The 25,937-nt window shown below is 37.0% G+C and overlaps 1 protein-coding gene across 1 annotated transcript; it reads left to right on the top strand.

The window, feature by feature from the left end:
- Positions 1-2,309: 2,309 nt before the first annotated feature.
- LOC140264668 (interleukin-6 receptor subunit beta-like) lies at positions 2,310-25,333 on the top strand. The gene is made up of 15 exons (XM_072360601.1): positions 2,310-2,352; positions 2,554-2,604; positions 5,686-5,797; positions 9,840-10,006; positions 11,194-11,333; positions 12,073-12,208; positions 12,325-12,407; positions 15,004-15,214; positions 16,068-16,226; positions 17,229-17,351; positions 17,950-18,102; positions 19,692-19,835; positions 20,607-20,703; positions 22,957-23,020; positions 24,860-25,333. Exons 1-15 carry the CDS (start codon positions 2,310-2,312, stop codon positions 25,331-25,333), a joined length of 2,157 nt encoding a protein of 718 aa, XP_072216702.1.
- The last annotated feature ends 604 nt before the right edge of the window (positions 25,334-25,937 follow it).

The following is a 25,937-nucleotide window of genomic DNA, read 5'->3' as shown; positions in this document are numbered from 1 at the left end:
TTTTCAGTCTACAACCTGCTTCAGTTGCCTATCAGACTCTGCATATGCTTTAATGAATGTGCCTGTTCCACATAACCCAAACTGTCTTAGAATGTACTTAGGACTCTGAGTACAAAAGATTACAGAATCCCTCTGTTTCATTAGCATCCAGGGGCACAAGGCCTGCTTGAAGAATGTGCTCTGTAGCTCACAGGCTGCTTCCTCCTCCCTTTGATGTGTTTCACAGGTATCAAAAAGGACATAGGGGCTGGCAAGATACTCGTCACCATGCTTGTGCATCTTTGGAGCTTCGTTTTCCTTTGAAGTGTAACAGCTAACAGGTGAAGTTGGGCAGAGCAAAAAGATTCCTTTTCCTATTAATTTACTTCATGCAGTTCTGGCTAAATGGAAGAGCTTAATATTACATACTGAAGAGGTCAACAGCCTGCATTGTCTTTTACCACAGCAAATAAAGAAAAACATTGAGAGAAATGTTTAACCACATCTATTGTAAGGCATAAGTCTGAGAAACCATTTAATTAACAGAAGCAAAGTGATGGTGTGCTCTTCTAATCCTTACTGTGATTTTAAGCTTATCACTGAAGGTACCATAATTTATCCTGGTCTGAATAACAGAAAAATGTGAAGCATGTACAATTCTGACACAAATCCACGCAAGAAAAAAAGCAAAAATATTAAACACTTGAAAAAGCAGTCCAATGCAAAATGTATTTCAGAAATTATAGTTTAGCTTCTGTTTAACATTAAAAGGTTACTATGGTAACTGTATACCTGAGCTATAATTAAAAACAGGTTCTTTCTCCTATGGCAAACTCTGGTTTATAAGATTCTGTCCTTTGTTTTGATTGGCAGTGTGTCCTCTGTACTTCTTACAGTTAAGTGGAAGTAATGTTCATACTGAGACCTGGAGCTCCAGCAATCATCATATGGTCTTGCCTTACTGGGCTTCCTTCTCTTCAGTATGCCCCTGTCCCTGCTGGTTACACTACTTCTGAAACAAGACAGGATGCCATGGGCCTTCTTGGCCATCTGAGCACTTCTACTTTACTCTGAGGCTGGAACTCTGCAACCCACTATCAAAATCTCTCTCATCTATGACCTGTGTTATCTCTTTGCCAGTTTTTCCTTACTACTCATGAATTACCACTAACCTCTTTCTGTTCTTCACAAGAAGTGCTGTCAAGGCAGAAATTTGGATTTCTCAGGTAAGGATTTTAACTTTGCATGCACAATGTCAGGCTACCTCCCTTCATCATTTTGGAACTTGCTCCCAAGTCCATGCAATCTCGTTACCAGGAAACTCCCTGCACACCCAGTAGAACTGAATGTTCATTTGTATTTCATGAACGTCCCCTTCAGAAAATCTGATAAGATACTGCTGGTGCAATTAGTCACACACTACCACTGTAGAGCAGGCTCAGAACCATGCCCTTTCTTTTTAAACAAGTGATTCCCTTTAAACATATATATATATATATGTGTGTGTGTGTGTGTATAGTTATTTAATACTCAACCAGAAATACATTACGTTTGCCAAGATAATTTAAAAATTTGCCTATCACCAGGTAGGTCTGAATCCAGCCTCTGCCTGCAGCTGTCTGAACACAGGAGGGAAATTTCCCTAGAGTACTGAAATTTTCTGAAAATTTCCCTTTACTGGGGTAGCAGCAACTGCTATGCTAGTTTTGATGGCTTCCATGCCCAGAGTTATTTTAAATGTTCTGCAATCAGACTTCATAGATGTGGAACTTACAGTCACACCTTATGTGTGATTTTTATCTACAGTAAAGCTCCCAGTGTTGCTACCAACAAAGAAGATACAGCATCTTTGCTGCGTGGATGTTACTTTGAGTGGGAAAAGAAGGCAGAAAAAGAAGATAAGCAGGGTCTGCTGCTGCTATTATTTCTGCAGTATCCAAACATTCATGTTAGAGTAAGTCACAAACTTTGCCTTACTTTTGATATCAGTATTTCCATTTCACATTGATATTTAGCCTAGACTTATAAGATGCTTAAATCACCTACCTAAGTCTGCACTGCTGATATCCTATACACATTTAAGAATCTTCGTTTTACTCCTTGCAAACAGCAAGGGTAAATGTTTCTACTTTTCAAAAGCACAAAGTTAGGATTTTGTAAACATATTTAGTAAACAGAACCTCAAAAGCCCAGCACATTAACAAGCAGGTTATTTATATTCAACCAATGCAATTATAACTGGTGAAAAGGAAGTTAGAAGAGGAAATGTAAAGAATAGACTATAGATAGTGTGGTGGTGATAGTAATCATTATGCTTCTTTTCAGAGAAGATGAAGAACTCTCTGCTTGCAGCTTTCATTTTATTTGCAGCAGGTGAGTTTTCATTTGATGTATGATTTACTACTGTTTATACATAGTAAAAAATATAAAGATTACTCAAAGGCAAGAATGTATGACTTAAGTAAGTCATTACTGGATTAAAGGCTCTGGGTAGGAGAAACTACAATAAGTAACAGATTTTCCTATTTATTTTACAGTTGTCTTGTTAAATGCATTCTTTTATTTATTCCCTAGATTCCTGCAACTGCTTAAGCTGGGATTTTCCATTTTGCAAGCAGCTTCCAGGTGAGTAAACATTTCTCACATGATGACTACTTAATGACAAAGATGGAGATATTTGTTGATGGAAATCTACCAGCTGAAGTGACTGCATTTGAAATATGGCATAGGGCTTTTTGGTTGAAATTCAGAGTGTAGGAGCTGTGAATTTCTGATTGTTTCCCAAGACCTAGTTCCCCACTGCAGGGCTGAAGGCACAGGGTCTATCTATGTTTCTAGTTTCTGGGGGCTTCCCAGTGGCCTCCTCAAAAGACAATAAAATCTGTAGCATTTATATTAACAAACTTTTATGGTTTAGATTTAATTAATACATTACCATCAGTGGCAAAATGGATCATTCAAATATGTATCAATAGAGTAAGGTGGTCATGAGGAATTTATTGTAGGCAGAAATAACCCTACTTGCTAAAAGCCACAGCAGGGAAGATACATTTTTTAGTACATAGTACTGGCTGAGCCATCATAGTAAGACAATATTTATCTGAAACTAGCCATGCATTATTTTCTAAGACTCACTGTTGTCCCACTGAACTAAATTCAAAGTGCTACTAAGAACACCAGACAAATAAGAACAAAAACAATTCTAGAGTGGAAAAGCGATGCCTCATCTGTCTGCCAGTCTGTTTCTTTGTTTTAAAAAGGAAATTAGATTGTGATATCATTGGTACAGGGGAAGTTTTCTCTTTGTGTTGTCTTGGTACAGGCCTAAAAATATTGCAAGGTGTACAGGAACTAGCATTACACATTCTTTCAGGGAACCAAAAATGAACAGGGTAAAACTGAATGTGCATATGTACACTAAATCTTCCAATTGTAGGACAAGTGAAAACACAGAAATAAGGTATTGTCAGCTGAAGAGTGTAATATAGAACTTCAGTATATGGGCTGGGGCAGCAGGTGTAGGGTAAGCTAGTAGACAGTTTCCACAAATAAAAATTACTCTGACACTATTAGGAGACACTCTGTAGGAGACAGAGGTGTTGAGGAATGGTGGTCTTAAGTCAGAGATATACTGACAACTTTCTCATCTAAATCTGCTGTTAATATAATACGAAGAAATCACTCTGAGTATGGAAAAAAAGGAGAACTGATCTTTTATCACATAACTTGAGTGAATTTGATAACTGGACTGTAACACTAATTTCAGAGACACATATTTACTTATTAAATATCAAGTATTTTCTGCTTAATAGTGATAAACTTATTGGCATCTTATTAAACTTATTACACACAAGAAAATCAGGGTCCTATTCCATATGGAAAAAAAAAAAAAAAAAGTTACTTTGAGTATCCATGCATTTTACTTTTCTGAAGCAAAACAAAACATTACAACAACAACAACAGAAAACACCCTCATTTTCTTTCTGCACCTTTTTTCAAAAGCGTGGGTGATACTTCAGCTGATTCTTCTGAACCAGTACTTCAGACAGTAAAACACAAAACAAAAGGAGGACAGTCGGATTTTATGACTACAGTTTCTGATAAATATTTCTGAAATATTGAAGTATGTTTAACCACTGCAGACTAATAGATCCTTTAAGAACATCATCAGTGTTTAACTACCATGTAGTTAAACAGGCTGAACCACACATATGCTGAATTGCAAAAACAAACAAACAAAACAACAAAACCTTTTACCAAAAATTAATCACAAGTCAATCTGCCTCAAAATTCATGCTCCTGCTTTGTAATGCAATCTTTATAAGTCTGGTAGCATACAGCAGACTGTGTTTCTCTTCTGAACTCCACAAAGTTGGAGATTGACAATTTCGGACTATGTCTGGAGTCTGGTTAATATATTCTTGAAAAATAGTCCTATGCTCCTGTGGTGTAATGATTTGCAAGAAATTCCCCAGTAAATCTTGCAGATTGGAAACTGTAGAAATACCACATTTGTCCTTGGTGCTGATCATCAAAATGCCAGCCCTCTCTCCCTTTCCCCCCACCCCCAACTTAAAATTAATTGATCAAGAAATAAATTATTGCATGGAATTAATGTCTAAGATGTGTGTGAGGTCTACAAGACCCTCAGTTTTGGCCCACACTTTCCAAAATGTCTACTGACTCATGTTTGACAGTCAGTAAGTTGCTACTGACAAAGCTGTTGCCACATCCAGTTTGTAATCTTGTTGTCAAGCAGGGTCTTCCTCAGCACAGGACAGTTGCTCCTTGTTCTGCAAAGTTCTCAAGCCATAGTGACTCCCCAGTGAATGTGCTTTGCTCTGAAGATCTGGAGCAGGCTCCCAGAAGGTTCATGCATGGTTTCATACATGTTCCAGCAAGCAGCTGAGTGGCGCCACACAGTTCCTGATCCTAGTCTGTCACATTAGTAGAGACACTGAGGGCGCAACAGACACAGTCTAACAGGGGCAGAAGGTGTGAAACCACAGAAACGACAGCTGGGAGGCAAAAACCAAAGGTATGCTAGGGTAGAGGTTTCACAGCAATTCTGTCACATGCTGTAGTGAAATTGCCTTGCAAGAGCTTTCCTCAAAGTTACCCAAATAGATGATAAAAAAATAGAAATACTTCCTTGCACTCATTAAGTTATTTTGTGCCAGGGAATGCAGTAGTGCTTCCCATAGTATGAAGGTACTCCAATTAGACTAGAATAAAAACAGTTCAAGCTCAAAAGAAGTGCAGGGGCAAGCAGGAAGTGACGTTGTCAGTGATGTGGATAAGAAGTGCTGCTCAAAGGTGTCACAACACTGAAGCTGCAGGAAAGTAAGTGTCTCCACACTGCACTGTTTGGTGCAGAATAGCTCTTAAAGGAAATACAAAACAGAGAGAATGGTCCTTCTTATATAGTCACATAGGAAAACTATGTTTTAGTTGGAAACATGACTGATCATATTTAAATGCTCTAAATGTTTCTGTCCCTTCTTTAAATGTTAGTGAGCTGCTTACCTTGAGAAGAGGTGTGGCATAAGATGTGGAAGCAATTTTTTCCATTTTACAAAAAATACAGCTTGTTTAATTTATTTATTTATTTATTTATTTATTTATTCTCCTAGTTATCTTGCACCTATTGATAATAGTTGTTGCTCTGTGGTATATATCATATATTTCATATACTTCATCTTACAGATTGGAAAAATGAATTGTCCTGTTACAAAGAACTAAATGAGGACTTAACCTGTACCTGGCTGCCAGCACCCAATGATCCAAATATTATTAATTACACCTTATTCTTAAAATGGTAAGTCTAAAAGTCACTTCAGAAAATAACAACTTATCACTGCTGTCTGGTCAATCCTACCTGCCTAAATTGTTTCATACATATTTAATTACACTGTAGGTTGTTACACAATTTTGATCAAGCCTTTCCTCACACTTCATCAATTCTTACTGGCATGGTAAGAGCTGCACATTTTAAACAGCAGGGAGAGTGACACTGGCAAGCACACGTGTTACTAAGCAGACGCTTCTGTTTGCTTTATAATCAATGCAGAAACAGCTGGAATTTGTGCTTGAACAGATTTACAGAAAAGTTTGAAATAGGTGCATAGAGTCAACAACCATCTGTCTAATCTGATGAAGGGTGATGTACCATTCTCTAATTTCATGAAGAGTGCCCAGAAAAACTACTCAGGTTTGGATTGAGAGAACCTCAGCTGTAGCAGCTGTACTTACCCCTCTCTTCCACAGTTTCATTAAACTCTGATCAAGCTGAAAACTCCACCTTCTCCCCTAGTTTTAAAGCAAAGAAAACAGAACAACATGGAAGTTAGTAACCGTATTTCGGAGAAGTGACACTAGCTCTTCCAACCTGTAACTATCTTCACTGCCCATTGCAAACATGGAAATCATATTAGAACTACCCTTCCTCCACACAGTAAACATTGTTTCATTCAAGCAAAGATTTCTTCTTTCTGCAATTTGCTAGTCATTAGTCATCCTTCCACGCATCAAAAATCTGTTTGAAACTTTATTTCCAAATACCACCTGAATTACTTGCTTTTAATTTTGTCTATTGACTTGCAGCAAATATTCAACACTAATGTGTTCTAAGTTTAAAAGTTTGAGTTTCATTATGCAATATTATAATGTTAAACCAGATAACCAATGAAAGGCAGGATGTGTCACATTTTAAAAAAGGAAAAAACAAACAAACAAACAAACAAACAAACAATAAGGTCAATAACAAAATGTCTGCCTTAGGTAGCTCCATTTTTTTGTTTTTTTGTTTAAGAGAGCTAAAGCAAAGAACTCAGGTAAAATGTAGATGGGCAGGTTAAATCAATATCTGCCCACTGGATTGTTAAAAAAAACGAAGTATGTTCTGTCTCCATATCTTCATAACAAAAGGGATTTTCCTCGCTTTTCATCTTTGTATTTGGGATTCGCCATGAGAAACAGAGAGCTGACATCAGAAACACAATTTTTACCATGAGACCATATCATGGGGCACACAGTTTATGATACTGTGTGCTGTTGGCAAATTCTGATACTCACTGCTGATTATTTTACCACAGAGCACAATGCTCTTTACATTAAAAAAGAGCTGTGGTTAGAAGCATCTCCAAAAGCCAAGGAAATGTCTGTGCACTGGGAAATTCCCCAGGGAGATCTGCACACTGCAGAGCAGCCTCAAAGCTGTGACTGCTCTCCTGGCCACTGTGGCTATTTTCCCACTGGCAGAAGAAGTGGATGGCAATAAATCTCAAACCACACTGAATTTGTTGTCTTGCCTCCTTCATTTTTTAGGAGGCATCATTTTTTTATTTCTTGGAAGGGGAGAAGCACTTGTGAAATGGCTCTTTTTCTACAGAGACGCTGTCAGCTAGAGTATTTGTAATGTAGTTGCTCTTTGTATGTCCAGTCAGAATCAGAGTGTATTATGGGTAAATTGCAGAACTGATGTTATGAACAGAAAAGCCAGTAAATGACTGAAAAAGATGGTAGGAAAGGAGAGATGCAATTGTCTCACAGAGATACAAGGTTTCCCAAACTGGAGTCAGAACTTGAACCTCAGCCTCCTAGGCTTCAGCCTGATAATCCTAGAGAAAAATTTTCTTCTCCCTTTTTATTGTTTAAAAGAAAAATAATAATCATTTGAAAGGATTTTTTTTTCTGCTTGCCTAGAAGATGACATCACTCCATCTGCAAGCAATGTTAGTTTAGCATTGATATTTTTCCTTTTCTTTGCTCTTTACAATTTAATTGTCAGGAAGACAAGGATTAAAGAATAACACTCCCACAGAAAAGTTCAAACCAAGCATTCAACATCATGGTTTGAAATATTAATGGCTGATTGACAATTAGTCTGAAAAAAAGAAGAAAAAAAGACAAGGGAAGCTTCCAGGAGTTTTGTTCCATTATTAAATATTCTATCATGATCAGCACATTTAATACTTGAAGTATCTAGCTATGCAATTAGTATGCTTATCAATTTCTTTTTAAGAATGTTGAATTAGAACATCTTTAGCCTTGAAAAATCTGTTTTGTATGCATCAGAGTGCAAACAACAGAGCAGGATCTGGGGGGGAAGTCCAAACAGAACAGGAACAGTCTTCCATTTAACGACTTTTCCTAAAGGAAAACTGACTGAGTGTGAGGGAACACCCTCCAAGAAGTTGAATCTTACTTCTCTAAGTCTTGCTTTTCTTTACACATACTTTACATTCACATGTACTCCAAAATGCTACACTACTCAGGACCACATTTCTGCAGCAACTGCTAACATGAAGAACATCTTTGCAGAACTTGAGCTTTCACTACAGGTCACAGGAAAAGGCTAAAATGTCAGCTGGCTTCCAGAAGGTTGCCTCTTAAAAGAGAATTCTGGGACAGTGTACACTGACTGCCTCCTGCACTTGCTCTTCTCCCTGCTGTTAACTGTTTTGAGCAGTGGTATTGAATGATTTCCATATGTCCAGTACAACCTCAGCTATTTTGAGACTCAGTGAATTCTGGAATCCTGTCTGAATTAAATGGTTTGGGCCTTAAGAAAGTAAGCTGCCTAAATGTCTCCAAGTACTTCTGGACAGTCGATACACATTATGTCCAGTGAATATTTTAAAATGTATAATACAGACTTGGCCAGCTGTTGGCTTGATTGAGAATCAGGGTCACACAAAGTATGTTTCCATTACCTAACCTGATTCATATAGCAATTACAAAAATCATTGTTACGTAAAAGCCTTATTGTGCAGTCACATAAGTTGAAGGCACTTTTTATCTTGCAAATATACTCTGTAGATGGTAGACCTGCCCTGTTAACTTTCACCATGACAACTTCAGCTGTCACAGAAAGCTGTTGATGGAGAAGAAGGCTTGCAGACTTACTTGAACAAAACTAGTGATATTTTCTGCTGCTAGGGAGTACAGTTAGGCCTGCATAACAAATCATTTGTAAACAAAGTCACAGGGAGACTGTTTTTTTTGTTTGTTTGTTTTGATACTTTTCTTGAGTGTTCTTGAAGGTAAGTGAGGATGAAGGGGTACCTGCTCGTGCACCTCCTGCGTAAATATTGCAGTATCTGCAGGTGCATGAGATACAAACTAAAATTAAAATTAGAGGTCCAACTTTCAGTAACCTTCAAGCAGAGGAATTCCCTTCCTGGAAAAAAGTTACAACTGCAGACACACAGGAGCATCAGACACCAGCAACCACCAACTCTGGAAGAAAACCATGAAACTTCTTGGACTTTCTGTACTGTATTCATACTTAGGTTTACTTAAGAGAAGTCCATACAGCTGAGGAGAGAGGGGTCTTTCAAACATCAGTGTCTTATTTAAACATGAATACCCTGTTTCTGCAAAGCATCATTCATAAGACAGGCATACAACTCATAAAACCAGACATTTTTCATACGTTTGTCATAATTTAGATTCAGTAACAGGAGGAATTCTGCTATTCAGAAGGAACTGATGTTCCTCTATAGTAGGTGGCAAGTAGACTTTATGCAAGTAATTTCTAATCTAATATTAACTTCTAAAAGCTGTTTATGTCCAATTTTAATCTCAAAGAAAACTACACAGATTTTGTCTTTTATCACGCTGTGCCTCATAAATGTAAAGAATGTAGCAGTTCTGCAATACACAACATGGATTTGCAAGTTTAAGCCAGATAGAATTGCTCGGGTACCAGAATTATATTTGCTGTTTCAAGCTGCTCAGTTCTCACCTTCAAATTTTCAGAATGATGACTTTGTTTATGAGTACCTGGACAGCTATAAAAAGGTGTATGATAAAACAGCAAAAACTCTGGCTTTCATTCTTATTCCTCTTCTCTGAAGGGAGAGAATCACAAAACTTTTTAGAAGAAATACATCATCACCTTCCATCACAATAGAACGAGAAAATCTCTTCATGAGCCGTTCTGCATCTATTTGGATAGCGGTGAACTATGCCCATGCCAGCTGTGTGAAAGGAAAGAACATCTCAGTTACGCCAAGAAAAGCAGGTATTAGTTATGTCTTCATTATTCGTATTACTGCAGTATCCTGCTGAAGCAATGGTAGCATTTTCTTCAAAATTATTGTCAAAATGTTAACTCCTGCTATATTCTTATCCTTTTCACTGATTCAGCGTGCTGCAGTTTGGCTTTCTTCAATGAAATCTCTATTGAAGTCCATGGCAGAAGTTCATCCATTTTTATGGTAACAGGACTTCAAATCATTTGCTGGACTATAAAATACTGATACCCAAAAAATTATATTGTGACATTTGTGTACCATATTTCACCAGCTTCCTCTGTCTCTGATGGTTTTTGTAACTTCTTTATCATAGAACCATGGAGCTATAGAATTGCTCATGTTGGAAAAGTCCTTATAGATCACCAAATCCAACCAAAACCTAACCATACTTCCTTAACTCTAAAAACTCTTCACTAAAATAGGAGACAGTCATAGGTTTACAAGGAACAGGCTGATGCAGTAGCATATATTCAAGGAATTGTTTCCACAGACAATTAACATTTTGGGAAAACTTTTCAAATGTAACTATTTTCTAAAGCCAGTTAGCTATTACACAGTATTACAAGGGACACGTGAAAAAAACAAATCCTATGAACTCTGCACTGTGGATACCTATTCACTGATTCTCTGCAGCATACAATCGCTGAGTTAACTACAAGATCTTCTGAAATCCTAACCTTCCCAGAGTAACAGTGTTTCAACAGTGCTTCTCATTGCTGAAAGGAACTATCAGTAAAACCTAAATTATCACTATGACCTTCTTGGGAGATTTTCAGAGGGAAAACTATCTACTTGCATTAAAACTTATATAGCTAAACACAATTGCTGAAATGGGAAGCTATTAAGAAGTTCTGGAAACATTTCTAGTTTATGATTAGAAGTATTCTTGACATTTTGACTTTGCTTTTCAGACTTACTGAGCACCTGTTTATAGAAAGGATTTTCCTGCTATCAGAAGTGTTCACAAAATAATTGCACACACAAAAGAGGAACAACCCTTATTTGTAGACACTATAAAGATTTAGTTAGTACTTATTTCCAGTTTTTTTAAGACTCACAGTGTTCAGTATTCTCAGCCAACTCTTCCATTTTTGGTAAAACACATCCAATTCACACATAATGTCCAAAGCTTTCCTGCTTCCCTCGTACCGATGACATCTGTTCCCCATTTCAGGGAAGTGTTTAACACCATCTAACATAAAAGCTTATCAGATCACAAAGCAATTGGTAATAAAATGGAACTCACCCACAACTCCTACAAAATATGAGCTGAGATACAGAGAGGCACTGACAGAAGCCCCTCAATGGACAAAGGTAAGTATTTCCATATGCCTCTTTAGAACATGGGGTTTATTATCAGTTCAGTAGTACGCAGTACATACAGCTACATGACAGGACGTAAACAGGACACTGTTGTAGCACACAAAAATGTGGACAGCAAGAAATCACAGCACACGATTTGCTCACAAATCTCACAGTGGTCTCTTAGTTTGATGCTGACAGATTCTGAACTGTTTGAAAGAGAAAAGTTAGTAGTTTTACACTAAAAATGAGAAAACCAGTAAAACTATGTGATATGGTTTATTAACTTGTCAATAGGACACAACAGCCAACAGAGGAAAAGCTGAAAATCCAGAGAGGGAATCAGAAATGAGGTACAATCCCAAGATTTGATTACACTTTAATTAAAAGACCATATTGCTTTCTGTACTATTATCATAACAGAACAGGTTGCTAAAATATTGTTCTTCAGAATGCCAGTAAGTATCAAAGTCAAATCAGTGATAATTTTTCAGTGCATGTAACACTGAATCCATTTCTAAGAGGGGGTTAGACCTGCACTACTGCTTACATGTACTGGCAGAACATAATCAGTTGAAAAAGGGAGTATCATCTTTCAAGCATGAAATAAAATTTGCTTATATGCGTAGTAATTCTTCACCATTGATGGAAACTGCTACTTTTGGTCAGAATAATGGTTTTTGGTTGAGAAAACAGTTAATATAAGATTGTCTTATTGCTGCCACACATATTAAACAACATTTGCTTTTAGGTGCCCATAGAAAGCAATGCTGTCAACATCACTGTTTCAAATGCTACATCTTCATATATCATTCAGCTCAGATGTATAAACAAGGATGGTCTTCACTGTGTTTGCATTTGGAGTAGAGAGATTTTGGTCCCTCACAGTAAGTTAATTTCATGGGAACAATTTTATAATGTACATAGTCAAAAACTGTCGAAAATATTAAGGTCAACCCAATTTGTATGAGTGCATGTCTCCATCTTTTCCCATGTTTGCCAGAGCTCATGAACAAGCCAAGAATATCATACAATGCAACTACAGAAATATCACCAGGCAGAAGAAGTCTTCTTCTTAAGTGGGAGGTAATTTTCTCTTTGAGTCTGTGTACACTATATTATAATCATACCATTAATTCATTACTTTATAGGGGAAAATAGGCTTTCTCACTGTATCAGGACTACAGTGTACAAGAAAAAGGTACTGAATGTTGAACTTGTGCTTTAGGATTCCCTGCCTCTGTATGGTGGTAAATCAGGTTCTAGAAATTAGCCAGGAAAAACCACTATAATTTATAAACTATTTAAATTTACAGAAACCTCCAGGCTCAAATCACTGACTAGAATAAAGATTCTTTCCAGTTAGTGGTAAACACTAGTGCATCTCAGGCTAGCTATGAAAATAATTTTCCTTGAAAAAACCTTATAAGCCACATACAAGTGACATATCTTGTGTTAGACACATTCCTAAGCAGAATTCTTAAGAGAATTAAGAAGTAAAAAGAGAAACAAAAACTTTTTAGAAAGGTATTTTGTAAGACTGCTGATATAAAAAATAAAAATTCAGAAGTGCAAATACATTATAATGAGAGAAAATGAGCTTACAAAAACAACATCCAGCTGAACATTTCCCATAATGATATTTAAAATTCACTCCATAAATCATAGGCTTCCACTTTTCTGTTGCAGGTGTCATTATCAGCTGACTGTCTATGTCCATCAGTCACTCTTACTAGCTGAAGTTACTGTGTTAGGAAAAGGATAGCTGACAGTCTGGAATTCTCACATTAAGGGCCCACAGGGAATTTTGATTAGCAAAGTCTTCCAGTTGGTCTTTGGGTAGAAGCTCACTCTAATGCTGAGAGAACAAACATCTACAAACTGAGAGTTACCAAAGGGAATGTCTGAAGCAGAAAAGACAGAGATTGGCAGAGTTCTTAAATATATATATTAAATATATATATATATGGGAAGTTATGTAACTACACCTTTCTGGTTTTGTTAAGGGAAAGAAAAAATAGCAGAGAAAGCAGACACCTCTTCTGGCTAGGATGAGATATCCCTTCTTTTCCTTTATCTGCTAAGAAGAAGGAAAAGCTGTGAAGTAAATGATTCACTTTGTGATAAATTAAATTGTACGTGGCAGTTCCAATGTTAAGAGAAGACATTAGTCACTACTAATGAACTATAATTTAAAAATACCTACATTAAATAGAGAATCAAGGTTAGGACCTTCTTTGAGGATTACTCTTCTTCTAAACTAGTATACTAAGTAAGGTTCAAGTATACCTTCAAAGGGAAAGAGTATATTCAGTAATGACTGTGTTAAAGTGAAAGGGAAACAAGAAGTAGGGGAAGAAGTGGGCTCACGTGCTATATTTGTTTAAGCCAATCTCAAAGAAACACTGGAAAAAAAAAAAAAAAAAAAAAAAAAAAAAAGTTTTAAAATGTCAAAGACTACCTGCAGTTCCTCTGATTTATTTTTTTTTTAATTTCTTTTTTAGTTTTATTATTTTAATTTTTTTTTAATGTTCAGTGTGTAAGCTTTACATAGTTTGGACAAAAAGGCACAGAAAAGATGACTTCAGCTCTGAACATCCAACTGGGGAGTACGTACTATTTTTATAGAAATAGCAGAAGCTCTCCTGCAGGACTGCACAAGATAGACAGTGCTTCCCCTTCTTAGTGTAAATTCTGTTGGTTTCTTTTCATGTGTTGCATATCCTAGGAATAATTTCCACCGCATGCACACCTTTTCTATTTTCAAAGCCTGATTAGAGGACACTATTCCCCAGTAGCTTCATCAGAGCTTCAAATAGTGGGATCAATTCTTTCTTCAGTATCTTGGGAAAAACTTCTGTTGTTTCTATTTTAAGAGCTCCCAGCATTAGCAGTATTCCCTCTCAACACGTATGTCTTCGCCTTTTAAGCCTACTGGATGTCATCCTCTTCTTTGTTACTCTGAAATTATCCAATTATTTCATTAAGAAACTCAATCTCCTAGCTTTGTGTTAGCTTTACACTACTAATTGTGTGCCAAGGTGACCAAGAAATAATTACCAATCTTGGTATCAAGTGTTGCAGAATCCCCAGACTTTGATGTTTTTATTTCTATTTCTAACCAAATTGTAGTAATTTTTCTAATCTCTCATGAAGATTAATACAATGGAATAATGACTGAACCACCACCTAAAATTTCTATCAATGAATATAGAACATGTTTCAAAGTTGTAGTATAATTACCTGCATTTATCCTCAAAGAGAGCAGATGCTTAACAGAGACTAGTAGATGAATACTCCCTGAGGCATAAATTGCAATTAAACACCTCTCATTAACTTTCAAGCTCCTAATTATGACGGATATATGTTCCAGTGAAGTGTAAAGAACATTGCAGCTTCTTCAGTGCTGCTATTACTAATTGGATACACATTACTAAGATTCCAATTAAGCAAAAACCTTAATCCTGTGTTTAAATCCTTTCAATTTAAGAATGTAGTATTCTTAAATAAAATAGTATTAAAAAAAGGGCTTGCTTCACTAATTCCTGATAGTCCATTTGAAATAGTATGATATTATCCCCAACATTAAATATGATATTTTGTTTCCATAATTCCATTGCTCTTAATTTTCTACGCAGGACATAATAACATTTATAGAATAATAACCTTTTTTTTCTTTTAGGTAATGCAAAGTGAGAATGCCATTGGATACTATATTGATGTTGAAAGAATACCCAACAGTTGCAGGGATTCACCAAATCGCATCATTCTAAAGGACAGGGAAGTTCTTCTAAATATCTCTATGGCTCACTATAGGATTAATATTTCTGCCTATAACAAAGCAGGACAATCTCCACAAACCATCTACATTGTCCCAGACTTCTCTGCAGCAGGTACTTACCATTTATTGATTTGACTGGTGGAAAAGTTTTATAAGCAATCTCTAGACTAACTTTTGACAGTCTTTCAGATTGTTATTAACATTCTTTTGAATATTCATTAGGCTGATATTTTTTCGTAGTAACAGTACTATATGCTAGAGGGAAGGTAAGCCATCCAGAGGGACCTGGACAGGCTTGAGAGGTGGGCCCATGTCCACCTCATTAAGCTCAGCAAAGCCAAGTGCACGGTCCTGCACCTCCCCTAAGCACAGACTGAGAGAGCTGGGGCTCTTCAGCTTGGAGAAGACATGGCTCCAAGGGAACCTTATAGCTGCCTTCCAGTACCTGAAAGTAAGTTTCAGCCAGAAGGTCTTCTCTAGTTTAATAATCTGTCTTAGAAAACAAAAGAATATTTAAGGCATTTTGCATTTTCTGCAAGAATGTGAAACTCTAAGTTACACAGCTACAAAATATAATTATCCCTATTTCCTCCCCCAGGTAAGAGTGATCTCACAGTTGTACTGTCTATAGGAGTTAATAGCAGTTCACAGGCAATTGTTTAGCAGTGTTAGACATCCCCTGCCTGAGGCATGGAATAGCCATTTCCCCTGTTCCAATTTTAAAGAATTAAAGGCCCTGAACAGCTGTTAACACTGGAGGTCCCAGATGCTATGGCAAAGTGCTAGTTGCTACATTTCCTTTATTGACATAAAATAGTAGCCATTGCCGTATGTGGCCATCCACATGTTAACTACTTAATGAAGAATCTTCAGATGAATCAGAGAAAAAGTGAGAAAAACACTGATAGGGGAAGGGACAGACTGTTTTCCTGCTCATTCATATCTAATGGTATATTTGTTCACAGATTTGCCTGGCCAAATCAAGGTTAAACCTCAGGGAACTAATGCAGTCATCACCTGGATTCCAGAATACAGTCCAAAATGTTTTGTGGTTGACTGGGGCACTCATAAAGAAGACATGCACATGAAAATAGTAGCTACAGATGCTGGAAATTTTACTTTAGGTAAAAGCAACAGCCACATCTCATGAAGGCAGCATTTCATTTATTTGTTATTTTTGGCTGGGGAGGGAAGGATTTTCATCCTGTTTTTAAGAGCAAACCAAGGATCCAGGTAAGTGTACCCTGTCCAACAATGAGATAACGTCTGCTTTTAAGAAACACTGAAGCAGGGAAAAAGAAGATCCTTTAGTAGGATTCTTCTAATCAAAGCTGGGCAAGAAATGTAGCTAAACTGCAGTTACTGGAAAGAGGTTTCTCCCTCCCCAAATTTAGGCAGAGCTGTACAGTACTTGATGGCTAACACAGTGGCACTGGAACAAAAAGGAGTCTTTCTTGTCCCTAATTTCAAATATAAATGCTCTGCTGCAGACTTTCCCCTAGGTTATTTTTTATCCCCACAGTTGTGCTTGTCAAAGTGCAAATTCTCAACCGTGTACCTACCAATCTGGGCATGAAGAGCTGCTAGTGGAGATCAGTTTACAGAACAGTCATCTAAAAACTCTATTAAAACCACATAAGTGACTCTTGTAGATACCATTCAAAACTGTCTTTTAGGTATAGTATAGAACATTTAAGTTCAGGTTTACGTGAATAGATGTAATGTTTTCCTCAGTCCTCCTGCAATATCTGCAGTCTCACATTACATCTAGTTGTTTCGCATGTTTCTAAATATGCTGGCTGGGGGAAATAATGGTCCTTGAACTTAGATGTGTAAACTTATATTTGTTCACTACTTTTTATACAGCAGGTCAGGTTTTCCAGAAGTGGATCTTTGTAATACATGGCATCTTTTATAAACAAACCAGAACTACATCTTGTTCCGCTTTTGAAATAGATTCTGTAAAGTACTGAAAGGCAGTGAGAAAGGATTCATATCTCTTATGCTCAGTGTAAAGAAGCATACAGGATCTCTACTGAAAAACTGTAAGGTTGCTATCCCTCTTCCTCTTCTTTCTTATTCATAACTTTTCAGTAAACTCTGAAATATGTTTGTTTGTTTTCCAGACAATATTAATCCGTATAAGTTGTATAAAATCATGGTGCATGCATCTGATGTGTGTCAGTGTGAAAGTTTCAGAACACATGAAAAGACTTTTGGAGTGACCCGCTTCTACTCAGTTGAAGGAGGTACTCCTCTGTTTCATATATTTATCTTCCTTATATTTCTTCTTATTTCCTGTCTGCAGCAAAACAAACAAACAAACAAACAAAAGCCCTGCATGTTTCTTTTCCTGGTGACTTAACATGATTCTACAGTTAGCATTGCCTTTGGTCCCAGCAATTATACACTGGCAATGAATGACCTGACTGCTTTTCCTTACTGACAAGACTATATAAATGTTGTTATTATACACGACATTACAAAAGAACAGAAAGGAGGCACCTGAGTTGCTACTACTCCTTGTGGCTCAAATATAACTGTAACTGAAGTCAGATTTTCCAAAGGAAATCCAATGATGTCTCATATAGCAAATTGAAATTAATACAGCTGTGACTGCTGGAGTAAAAGTGTTTGGAATGAGGTTAGTGATAGTGTTCACCTGCTTGGGCATTGCTTGATATCTGGGAGTTTTACTACAAGGAGTTCCTCTTTTGTTCTCCACCCTCTATCCTGTACTTACGACAACTAGAATGAAGTAAAGATCTTCCTGGGTAGCAGCTAGGTTTCAGTCATGTATGTCTATGGCACTGATTTTAATGTGGATCTTATTTTCTGAATTTTAAGTTCCTAGGACAGGACCCACTAATATAACAATTCTGAATATCACAAAGCATTCAGCATTCGTGAAGTGGTCTGAAATATCTGCTGAAGATTGTATGGGCTTTCTCCAGGGATACAAAATCAACTACATAGACTCATCAAGGAAGAAGTTTCTGGGTAAGTCTCCATTGCTCAGAACATAGCAGTAGTTCAGTGTTACAACAGAAAATTTTTCATACACAGCCATTAATTGATTACAAAGCACTCTACTGATTCAGATTTCCCTGGGAACAGAGTGCTTCCAAAGATCAGCTTCTGGTGAGTGTTTTACTGCTCCTAATGACTTCAAGAAAATTATACATATTCATAGGAACACCTCAGATTAAATATTGATAAGAAAAATTCCCTTAAAACATACAGTTTTAAGACAACAATAGAATTTCCCAGTAACACTGAAAGGAAGATATATGCTTTCAGTATTTCTGAGGTCTTACAGTTTCAGTCACAGTACTTTTATGCTTCATTGCAATTCAGCTAGGTTTGGCTCTGAGCATTTTTCTTTTAAACTCTATTGGCTGTAAATTTTTTCATACTTCTTAGCTGTTTTAAAAGACATGGCTATTGATTTCATTTTTTAGAAACATTTTCTTTAATTGATAGCTTTATTTATTGTTTAACCACGAAAGATAAACCTTCTACACATTGAAATACAACTCATAGCTATGCAGCTGCGAGCTCAAGCTACTTAAGTACCACCTTTATCTCTTTTGTGAAACATGCCATAAATAATAATGCATTAATTTTGCACATATTGACTTATAAATACAATTAAAGACATATTATGGAAGACAAATAGAACCTATTGCCTAAGAAAGGAAAAACAAGGATTCTATAGGTCTTCCTGGTATATGCATTCAGAAGACAACAAAAAATAACAAAAGCTTGAAGTTTTCAACTCTGTGTCCCCTGAAGTTAGCTGGAGTTTGATGGAAAGTCAGGGGAGTCCACAGGACTGAACTTAATTTTTTTACTCACCCTTAATGATCACTAGAACAGTAACACAGCAGATGGCCATGTTTTCCAGATGGGAATAACAATGTTACTGGAGAATCCTAGGGGATGTGCAGGCTACAGCACCATTTCTATGATCTCAGATTCTCAATAGCAAACTTGAAAAATAATTTCTGCCAAGTTTAAGGTATTCTACTGTACTGCTGATTGCATCATCAGAAAAGGTGGACTGAGATCAAAGTTCTAGAAAGCAGATGAAGTTGAATACATTGACATTTTTCTGTACAGAACCCAAAATAATAGTACTGATACTGACTGATGTGAATAACTACTCAGTACTGTAGTGAGGGTAACGCAAAGGTCTTGTCTTTCAGATATCATTCAGTCATTGCTTATAGGCAGTTCAGATGCTTTGCTCTTTCAGTGTCCTTATTTCAACTGTTACAAGAAGGGATTTTCATAAAACCATAGCATAGCATGCCAGGTGTATATCCTATTAAACACAGCCTACTGTACTTATTGCCTAATTATCCTGGTGTGCGAGGATCTCATGATTTTTTACAACTGAAAGCCAAATGCATGTAAGTGTTTTGAAGAATCTTATACACCCCAAAGCAAATCTGCTTAGTGTGACTTTCCAGGTGTGGATCAGGTCATAGGAATTTTGTCTTTTCCCTAGTCAACTACACAGATACAGACTCAAATAATAGAGTTCATCTCATCACCCCATTCACTAACCACTCTTGTGTTTTCAGCTGCTAGCATCAACTCTTCTACTACAAGTTACCATCTTACTGGACTTAAGGAAAAGACCATCTACTATGTACAGATTTCAGGATTCACTAAAGCTGGAGAAGGATCACCATCTTTTTCACAACCTTTCAGTACTCTAAAATATGGTACTGTGGAATCTGTATGCTACTGTGTTGCCCAGCAGCCATCTTGGCTTTATACTCCATTGTACAAAGCATTATTCTACACCCTTTCTCTTTTCCCTGCTTTTCAAGGAATAACAAAGTGCTCATGCACAGGATTTAATATTCAGTTTTTGGCTTACTGATAACAAAGTCAAAACTATACTCTGCCTATATTTCTTTACCTAACATACAAAGAAGACTTAGCTTGGGCTCCTCATCTTTGTAACATTTTGTGATCTTTTCATGTCAGTTATATTAACTGTCCTTTATTTATTGCAAACTCTTATCACAGGTTTCAGTAGTAGAAATAATCTGCCTTTGACTTATGCAGTTCAGTAGTCTTTTTCTTGGCAAAATCTTTATCACATAAAGCTGGTTTCCAGATAGACACCTCAGCCAAAACTTTTCTTTTACAAAAAGGTCATTCTTTCTATTGTGGCTGGCAGTTGATCAAATCTTCTGTTTTCTGATTACTGGAGTCCTTTTTATCTAACATGTTCTAACATTCGCTGGCAAGAATTTGCTTGTTTCAAAGGTGCCTCAATAGGCTAAGGTCAATACTGTTATTTTTATGAAGTTCCACATATTGTATTCACATGTCTTTTCAACACATGATCAGTTGGACAGAGCAGGAATCCCAGAATATGAGTAAAGTTTGACTTGTGTTTAAAGTATATCTGTAGTGGAGACAATAACGCCTCTCTATACTTGACAGCACAAGTCTGATTCAGTCTTTCTGTTGCTCCCCATCAGAAAAAGGAGAATTTGAAGGTTTAATGACTGGCCTTTGTTTCAGCATGATGTTTGCTCTGGTTTTTGTACCTATGACATGTATTCTGATGCTTAAGAGGTAAGAAGTGAATATTGACTAATGCTATTAACAATAACTTCCTTTTACTTAACTCTGATTTTCATAGCACTGATAGCACTGCATCTCTTTTTATTTTTTATTGTTATTATTTTTTGTCATTAGATGCAAATCAATTTAAAAGTACAAGGAGAAAAGCTCATCCCATACATTTACATAGTGAGAGAATTTACAAACCCGCAATAAGCTTGTTTAAATACTTTATCAAAAATCTATAATCTTTTGCTTTTGGTAAATTAACTAACTGATTACTTTCAATCTCAAATTCCCTTGGTAAGAGCAAGGATCATTTATCCCAGTAGAAAATAGGCTATAGATAAGAAAACAATGGTGTATTTAATCAATTTATTCTTTCATTCCCAACTGATGGTCATGTCTTTTCAATGGAAATGCAGGAGGAAATTCCACCAGTATACATACATACAAATGCTGCAATCAAAGCATTTTCCTCTGAGCATATTTAGCTGTTACTGTACATATCACTCACATATGAAAATAATGAGAAGAAATGGATGAGTAGGAAGAAGAGAGAATAACAAGGGTGCCCACAAGATATGGATGAGAGAAGCAGTCTTCCCCTCAGATTAATCTGAGGTGCAGTACCAGGGCCACATACTAACTCTGAAAAAAAAATGGCTTGCATAGTAATTGATTCTGATACTCATTTTCTCATAAACTTAGTGGCATACAACCATTCTGATCACTATTACGATGTCCACCTAGATGCCACCTAGCCTTGTTTTCCCTTTAGAAAGCACCAGCTTCAGATGCTGACTGTGAAGCCTTCAAAAAGGGACTAACCAGACACAAAATCTATCTTTACAGGGTCAGTGGGATCAGGTAACACTACAGCCTTAGGCTTCACCTTAATAAAGTACTTGACATCTAATAAAGTCTAGATTTGATTTTAAGACCAGACAACAATGAAGTCAGTGCTGAGGCAAGGTGATGGCCTAGATAACCTCATGCTGTTTCTCACAACAGTGCTGACATTTTTCATGTGGATATGAGTCATTGCCTGAGGTCCCACAGTGCAGCTCTGCTGTGCAGCAGCTGCTGGCAGGGAGAAGCTCAAAGGGAATGTGCTGAGAGATGTTCTCCAGCAACCTGGAGTGGCAGGAGTAATAGTGTGTCACCATCATGTCCTGTCCTCTTGGAAAGGATGAAGGAAGAAAAAGACCCTTACCTCAGCCTGATCAGTAGTGAGGGAGTCAGTTGGGCCTGCCCAGTGTCACTGCTTTCTAGAGATGCTCCTTCTCAAGAAGCCCTTGCTTTGTGCCATTCACAGGATGAAAGGCAGCTTCTTATCCCCAAAGCTGTCAGAAGCAATGCAGGGAACAGCCTCCAAGGTCTGCATGTACCTGTGGAGATAACAACCAAGGCAGATCAGATGGCTTAAAGATCAGCTGTCAGTTTTGTGGTTTTGAGCCCCAGGAATAAGAAAAGAGCTGGAAAGAAAGGGCTATGAGAGGGCTAAGGACAAACAGCCACCTGAAACTGATAGGTATGGCACCATTCTGAGCCCTGCTCTACTCCTCTCTTGGAGGATCAAGCTTTGAAATAAACAGTGGATTTTGATTTTGAAGCATTTTAGAATAAATTGTCACTTACTCTACAGCTATGGCAGAAACAACCTAGTGATGGTATGTTTGTGTCAGATGAAATGGTGTGATAATACAGTTTCCTCCAGAAAGGGCTGAACTCATACTGTGAGAAAAGAACAGTACCCACGTTACTCTCCATATTCCAGCTTGCATATGCTAAGGAGAGCCTTCTACAGACCAGAATTGTGATTATAAAGAAGTTAAAAACAGAAAAATGTAGCTTTTTTTTTTTTTTTTTTTCTTTTTTTTTCCCTTAAGGAACACTAAACCTTTGTGTAGAAAGGAGAAAATACTCCCTAGAATAGAACTCACCCTACAAGTCCTCAAAGAATATAGAGATTTCTGTGGAAATGATAATGAATTAGGAATATGTGATGATAAAACTATAAAAAGACACAACATTGCCAGCTATTGTCACAATTAATTTGTCCTTGAACAAAGATACAAAATCAGCACCTAAAGACAGTCTAACAAGTTTTTAATTGTTGTCATGCTTAGAATAGTCATTGTAGAATATCTTGTTTTGATGGTCATGAAAATACCAATAAAATGTAGATACAGCAGTTAATTTAAATGCACAGGAAGTGCCAGTTATTTAACCTGTCAATAAACGTAGAATATTTATTTACAGGTTGAAAATATCATGCTGGTCCAGTGTACCAAATCCAAGAAAGAGCAGTGCAATCCAAGAAATGGCAAGTACAATTCCATGGTGTGAAAAAAAATGTACTAGGAAAATCTTGCCTGCTTATTAGTCACTAGCACTAGCTGTTACTGTTTTCACACTTCATCCTAACATCAGTCTCATTTCAGCAGCTGGGAAGCTAGGGTAGCATCAGAAATACACAACTGGGAAGGTTATTGTTTAGGCAGAGACTATACACATATTTTAGCTTAACAAAGGTTCACAGACTCCCTTTGAAAACACTTTAGAGCACATTTAAATGACTTGTTAAAAGAACAAGAAAATGTTGAATGGGTAGAGTTGTTGAAAGGAACAAGTTCGGTTATACCCAGTCACTTTTCAACAAATGGAACGGATTATTGAGTACAAGTTACTCAATCTAGAGTAAGTAACACACTGTGGTCTAATTCCACAAAAGTGGAATTCACAAGAGGTAATGTATGTGGTGTTTTCTGAAGCCCAGTATTCACCTCCCAGTCCCTATGTTCTTCTGCTGAAATTCTGGGGCTTTAGCATGTCAGCTATTAGCTGTCTGAGAAGGTATCTGCTAGACAAGAGGCAACAGTTCAATAGTTCAAACCTTGCTCAGAATTCCTGTATGTTTTGCTAAAACTATTTCAATGTCAGGACTAGCAGAGTGTCTGGAAAATAGCTAGATAATGTGATTCTGCTCCTCTTATGCTGGTACCTGATAACTTAATGTCTTTCCTCTTGTACATATCAGTTTATCTCCCAGGTCTCAGACTGCTAACTATTATGTTTTTGGAACAGGAAATTGTACTGCTTCCTTTTTAAAATCATTTTGATTTTCCTGGCAGGCCTGAACTTAGTTTGCCACTTGTAGATCTAGCTTCCTGGGCCAAAATTGTAAGCTATAGCAAAGCAGGCTTGCATCTATTCAGGACAAGAAGCCTAAATCAAGTGAAATACATATTTCTTGATGTATCCTGATGGATAGAGATACGAATATGTCACTCTTTGTTTCTAAGATTTAAGCTGATGAGAGGAATTGTATGTCATTGTCAAGTAAAGCTGAAGTCAGAGGCTGAAGAGCTTAAAGTTACATATTCACATAGGAAAAGGCAAGTGCACAATTGAAGATCAGAACAGAAGCTGGAAGATGATAGTATCTACAGCCCAGCACTGTCCAAATCTAAGACAACAGAACCAAATAACTAGCAATGACATTCATGAAGATAATGACACGCTGTTCATAATCAAGAGGTTAGATGAAGATAAGGTTTTTTTTCCTTCTTTCGTATAACAAAAAAGTCCAAAAATCTGCCTTTCGCTTTTCCTATTTAATAGTAATCAAGAAGTTTGCTTTCCAATAGGAGCTGCAATCTCTCTACACCTTAGTGATACCAGGGAGATGATGAGGGCATGGTTTAGTGCTGTGGCTGATGAGGAGAAGATTTTGTGGGGCTTCAGTCATAATTTAAGATAGCTGAATTGAGAAGATTAATGTGAGTGTGCAAGGGCTGGCACAGACCATACTTTGGTGCTGTAACTTCTCAGAATACAATAGGTAGGAACAGATCCTTGTCATGCTTTGTCAGATTATGTTGGTCCTGGGAGCTGGAAAGATTACAACTGATGCATATTCTTCATACATTAAAATAAATAAATAAATAATAAAAATAAATAATAGAAACTTGTATAGAACTTATTTTAGATTAGTTAGTATAGAGTTAGGACTGCTGACCTTAATAAATGGAATTATGGAAGTGCATTTCATAGAGACTACCTCCTAACTTTTTTCTTCTGGCATTTACTTCAGTAAATCGACAATTTCACTTTGCAAAAGTATTATACCAATGTTACAATTTCTTCTTGTCTTTCCTTGCAGGGCAATTGGAAACCCATTTCAAAATCACTGCTTCAAACCCTGCCAGACAATGATACCACCAGCCTTTATGTCATAGAGCATGAGGCAAAGGCTTGTTTGAAGCTAGAGCACTTTACAGATGGCATAGAAGACAGCAAGCATGACATCAGAGAGTCAGACGAATCTAGCAGTAATATAGGCATAAATATAATACACCCTGAAAAAACGGTTACAAGTGAAAAAGATGAGGTAATTTCCATCACGGTACCATTCTTGAGCGACTACACCAGCATGGAGTGCAGCCAGAAAGCTCTGATGAGTCTAACAGTGAAGCTGCCTGCAAGAGCCACTCACCCTCACCTGGAAATGGAACTAAGTAGTAAGCCAGCACAAACTGAGCATCAGGTTTTGTTTGCTCCCCAGGACTACCTCAAACAAAGCCAGGTAGTATTTTTGCCATCAGAAACTTTGATGGGACAAGTCAGTTTAAACTAAGGAATCTTAAAACATTCAACTTTCAAAACCTCAGGTACATGAATGGAGGCATTAGAACCATATAAGACAGTTACCATGTGACAAGGGCTGCGCTCTAGTTCAGTGAGCATCCTTGGTGAAATAGATTTACTGTATAATCAGATTAGATATTTCTCCATGGTCATTCTGTTGGAACTCCTCGTCTTAACATAGGCAGATTTTTCAGAGAAATGTATTAAAACCTTTCTGTATTGTACATCTCCTTGTCCATTCCTCAGAGCAAGGGCACTCAGACACCCATTTCTAGTCTTCTAGCCTAAAAACATTTTCTAGTCATAAGAAGAGCTTGCTAGTTGGTGTGACCAGTGTAAGATATAAGGGTAAAAATAATGTTCTTTTGTAAAAATTCTACAAAAACCACCAACCATGACAAAGAACTCTCCTGTTAGTTGAATGAACAAAATAGTGAGATGCCTTGAATTTAGGAATGGAAAACGATGCTTATCCATCTATGGAAAGTTAAACTTAGACGAATAGTCCTGTTTAAGGAAAGATGGTAACAAGTATTATTATTACTGAAGTTTTACTTGCATTAAGTTAAGGCTATTTCTTCTTATGTTCATCT

This window comes from Excalfactoria chinensis, chromosome Z, assembly GCF_039878825.1.
Source record: "Excalfactoria chinensis isolate bCotChi1 chromosome Z, bCotChi1.hap2, whole genome shotgun sequence".
Taxonomy (NCBI): domain Eukaryota; kingdom Metazoa; phylum Chordata; class Aves; order Galliformes; family Phasianidae; genus Excalfactoria; species Excalfactoria chinensis.
The sequence above is the reverse complement of the archived record's forward strand: the minus strand, read 5'-3'. Positions and strand labels throughout refer to the sequence as shown.

Coding starts and splice junctions, on each gene's coding strand:
- LOC140264668 (XM_072360601.1), top strand. CDS start 2,310: ATGAAGAACTCTCTGCTTGCAGCTTTCATTTTATTTGCAGCAG. Junction 2,605..5,685: donor ATTTTGCAAGCAGCTTCCAG/GTGAGTAAACAT, acceptor TTCATCTTACAG/ATTGGAAAAATGAATTGTCC. Junction 19,836..20,606: donor TTTCAGTACTCTAAAATATG/GTACTGTGGAAT, acceptor GCTCCCCATCAG/AAAAAGGAGAATTTGAAGGT.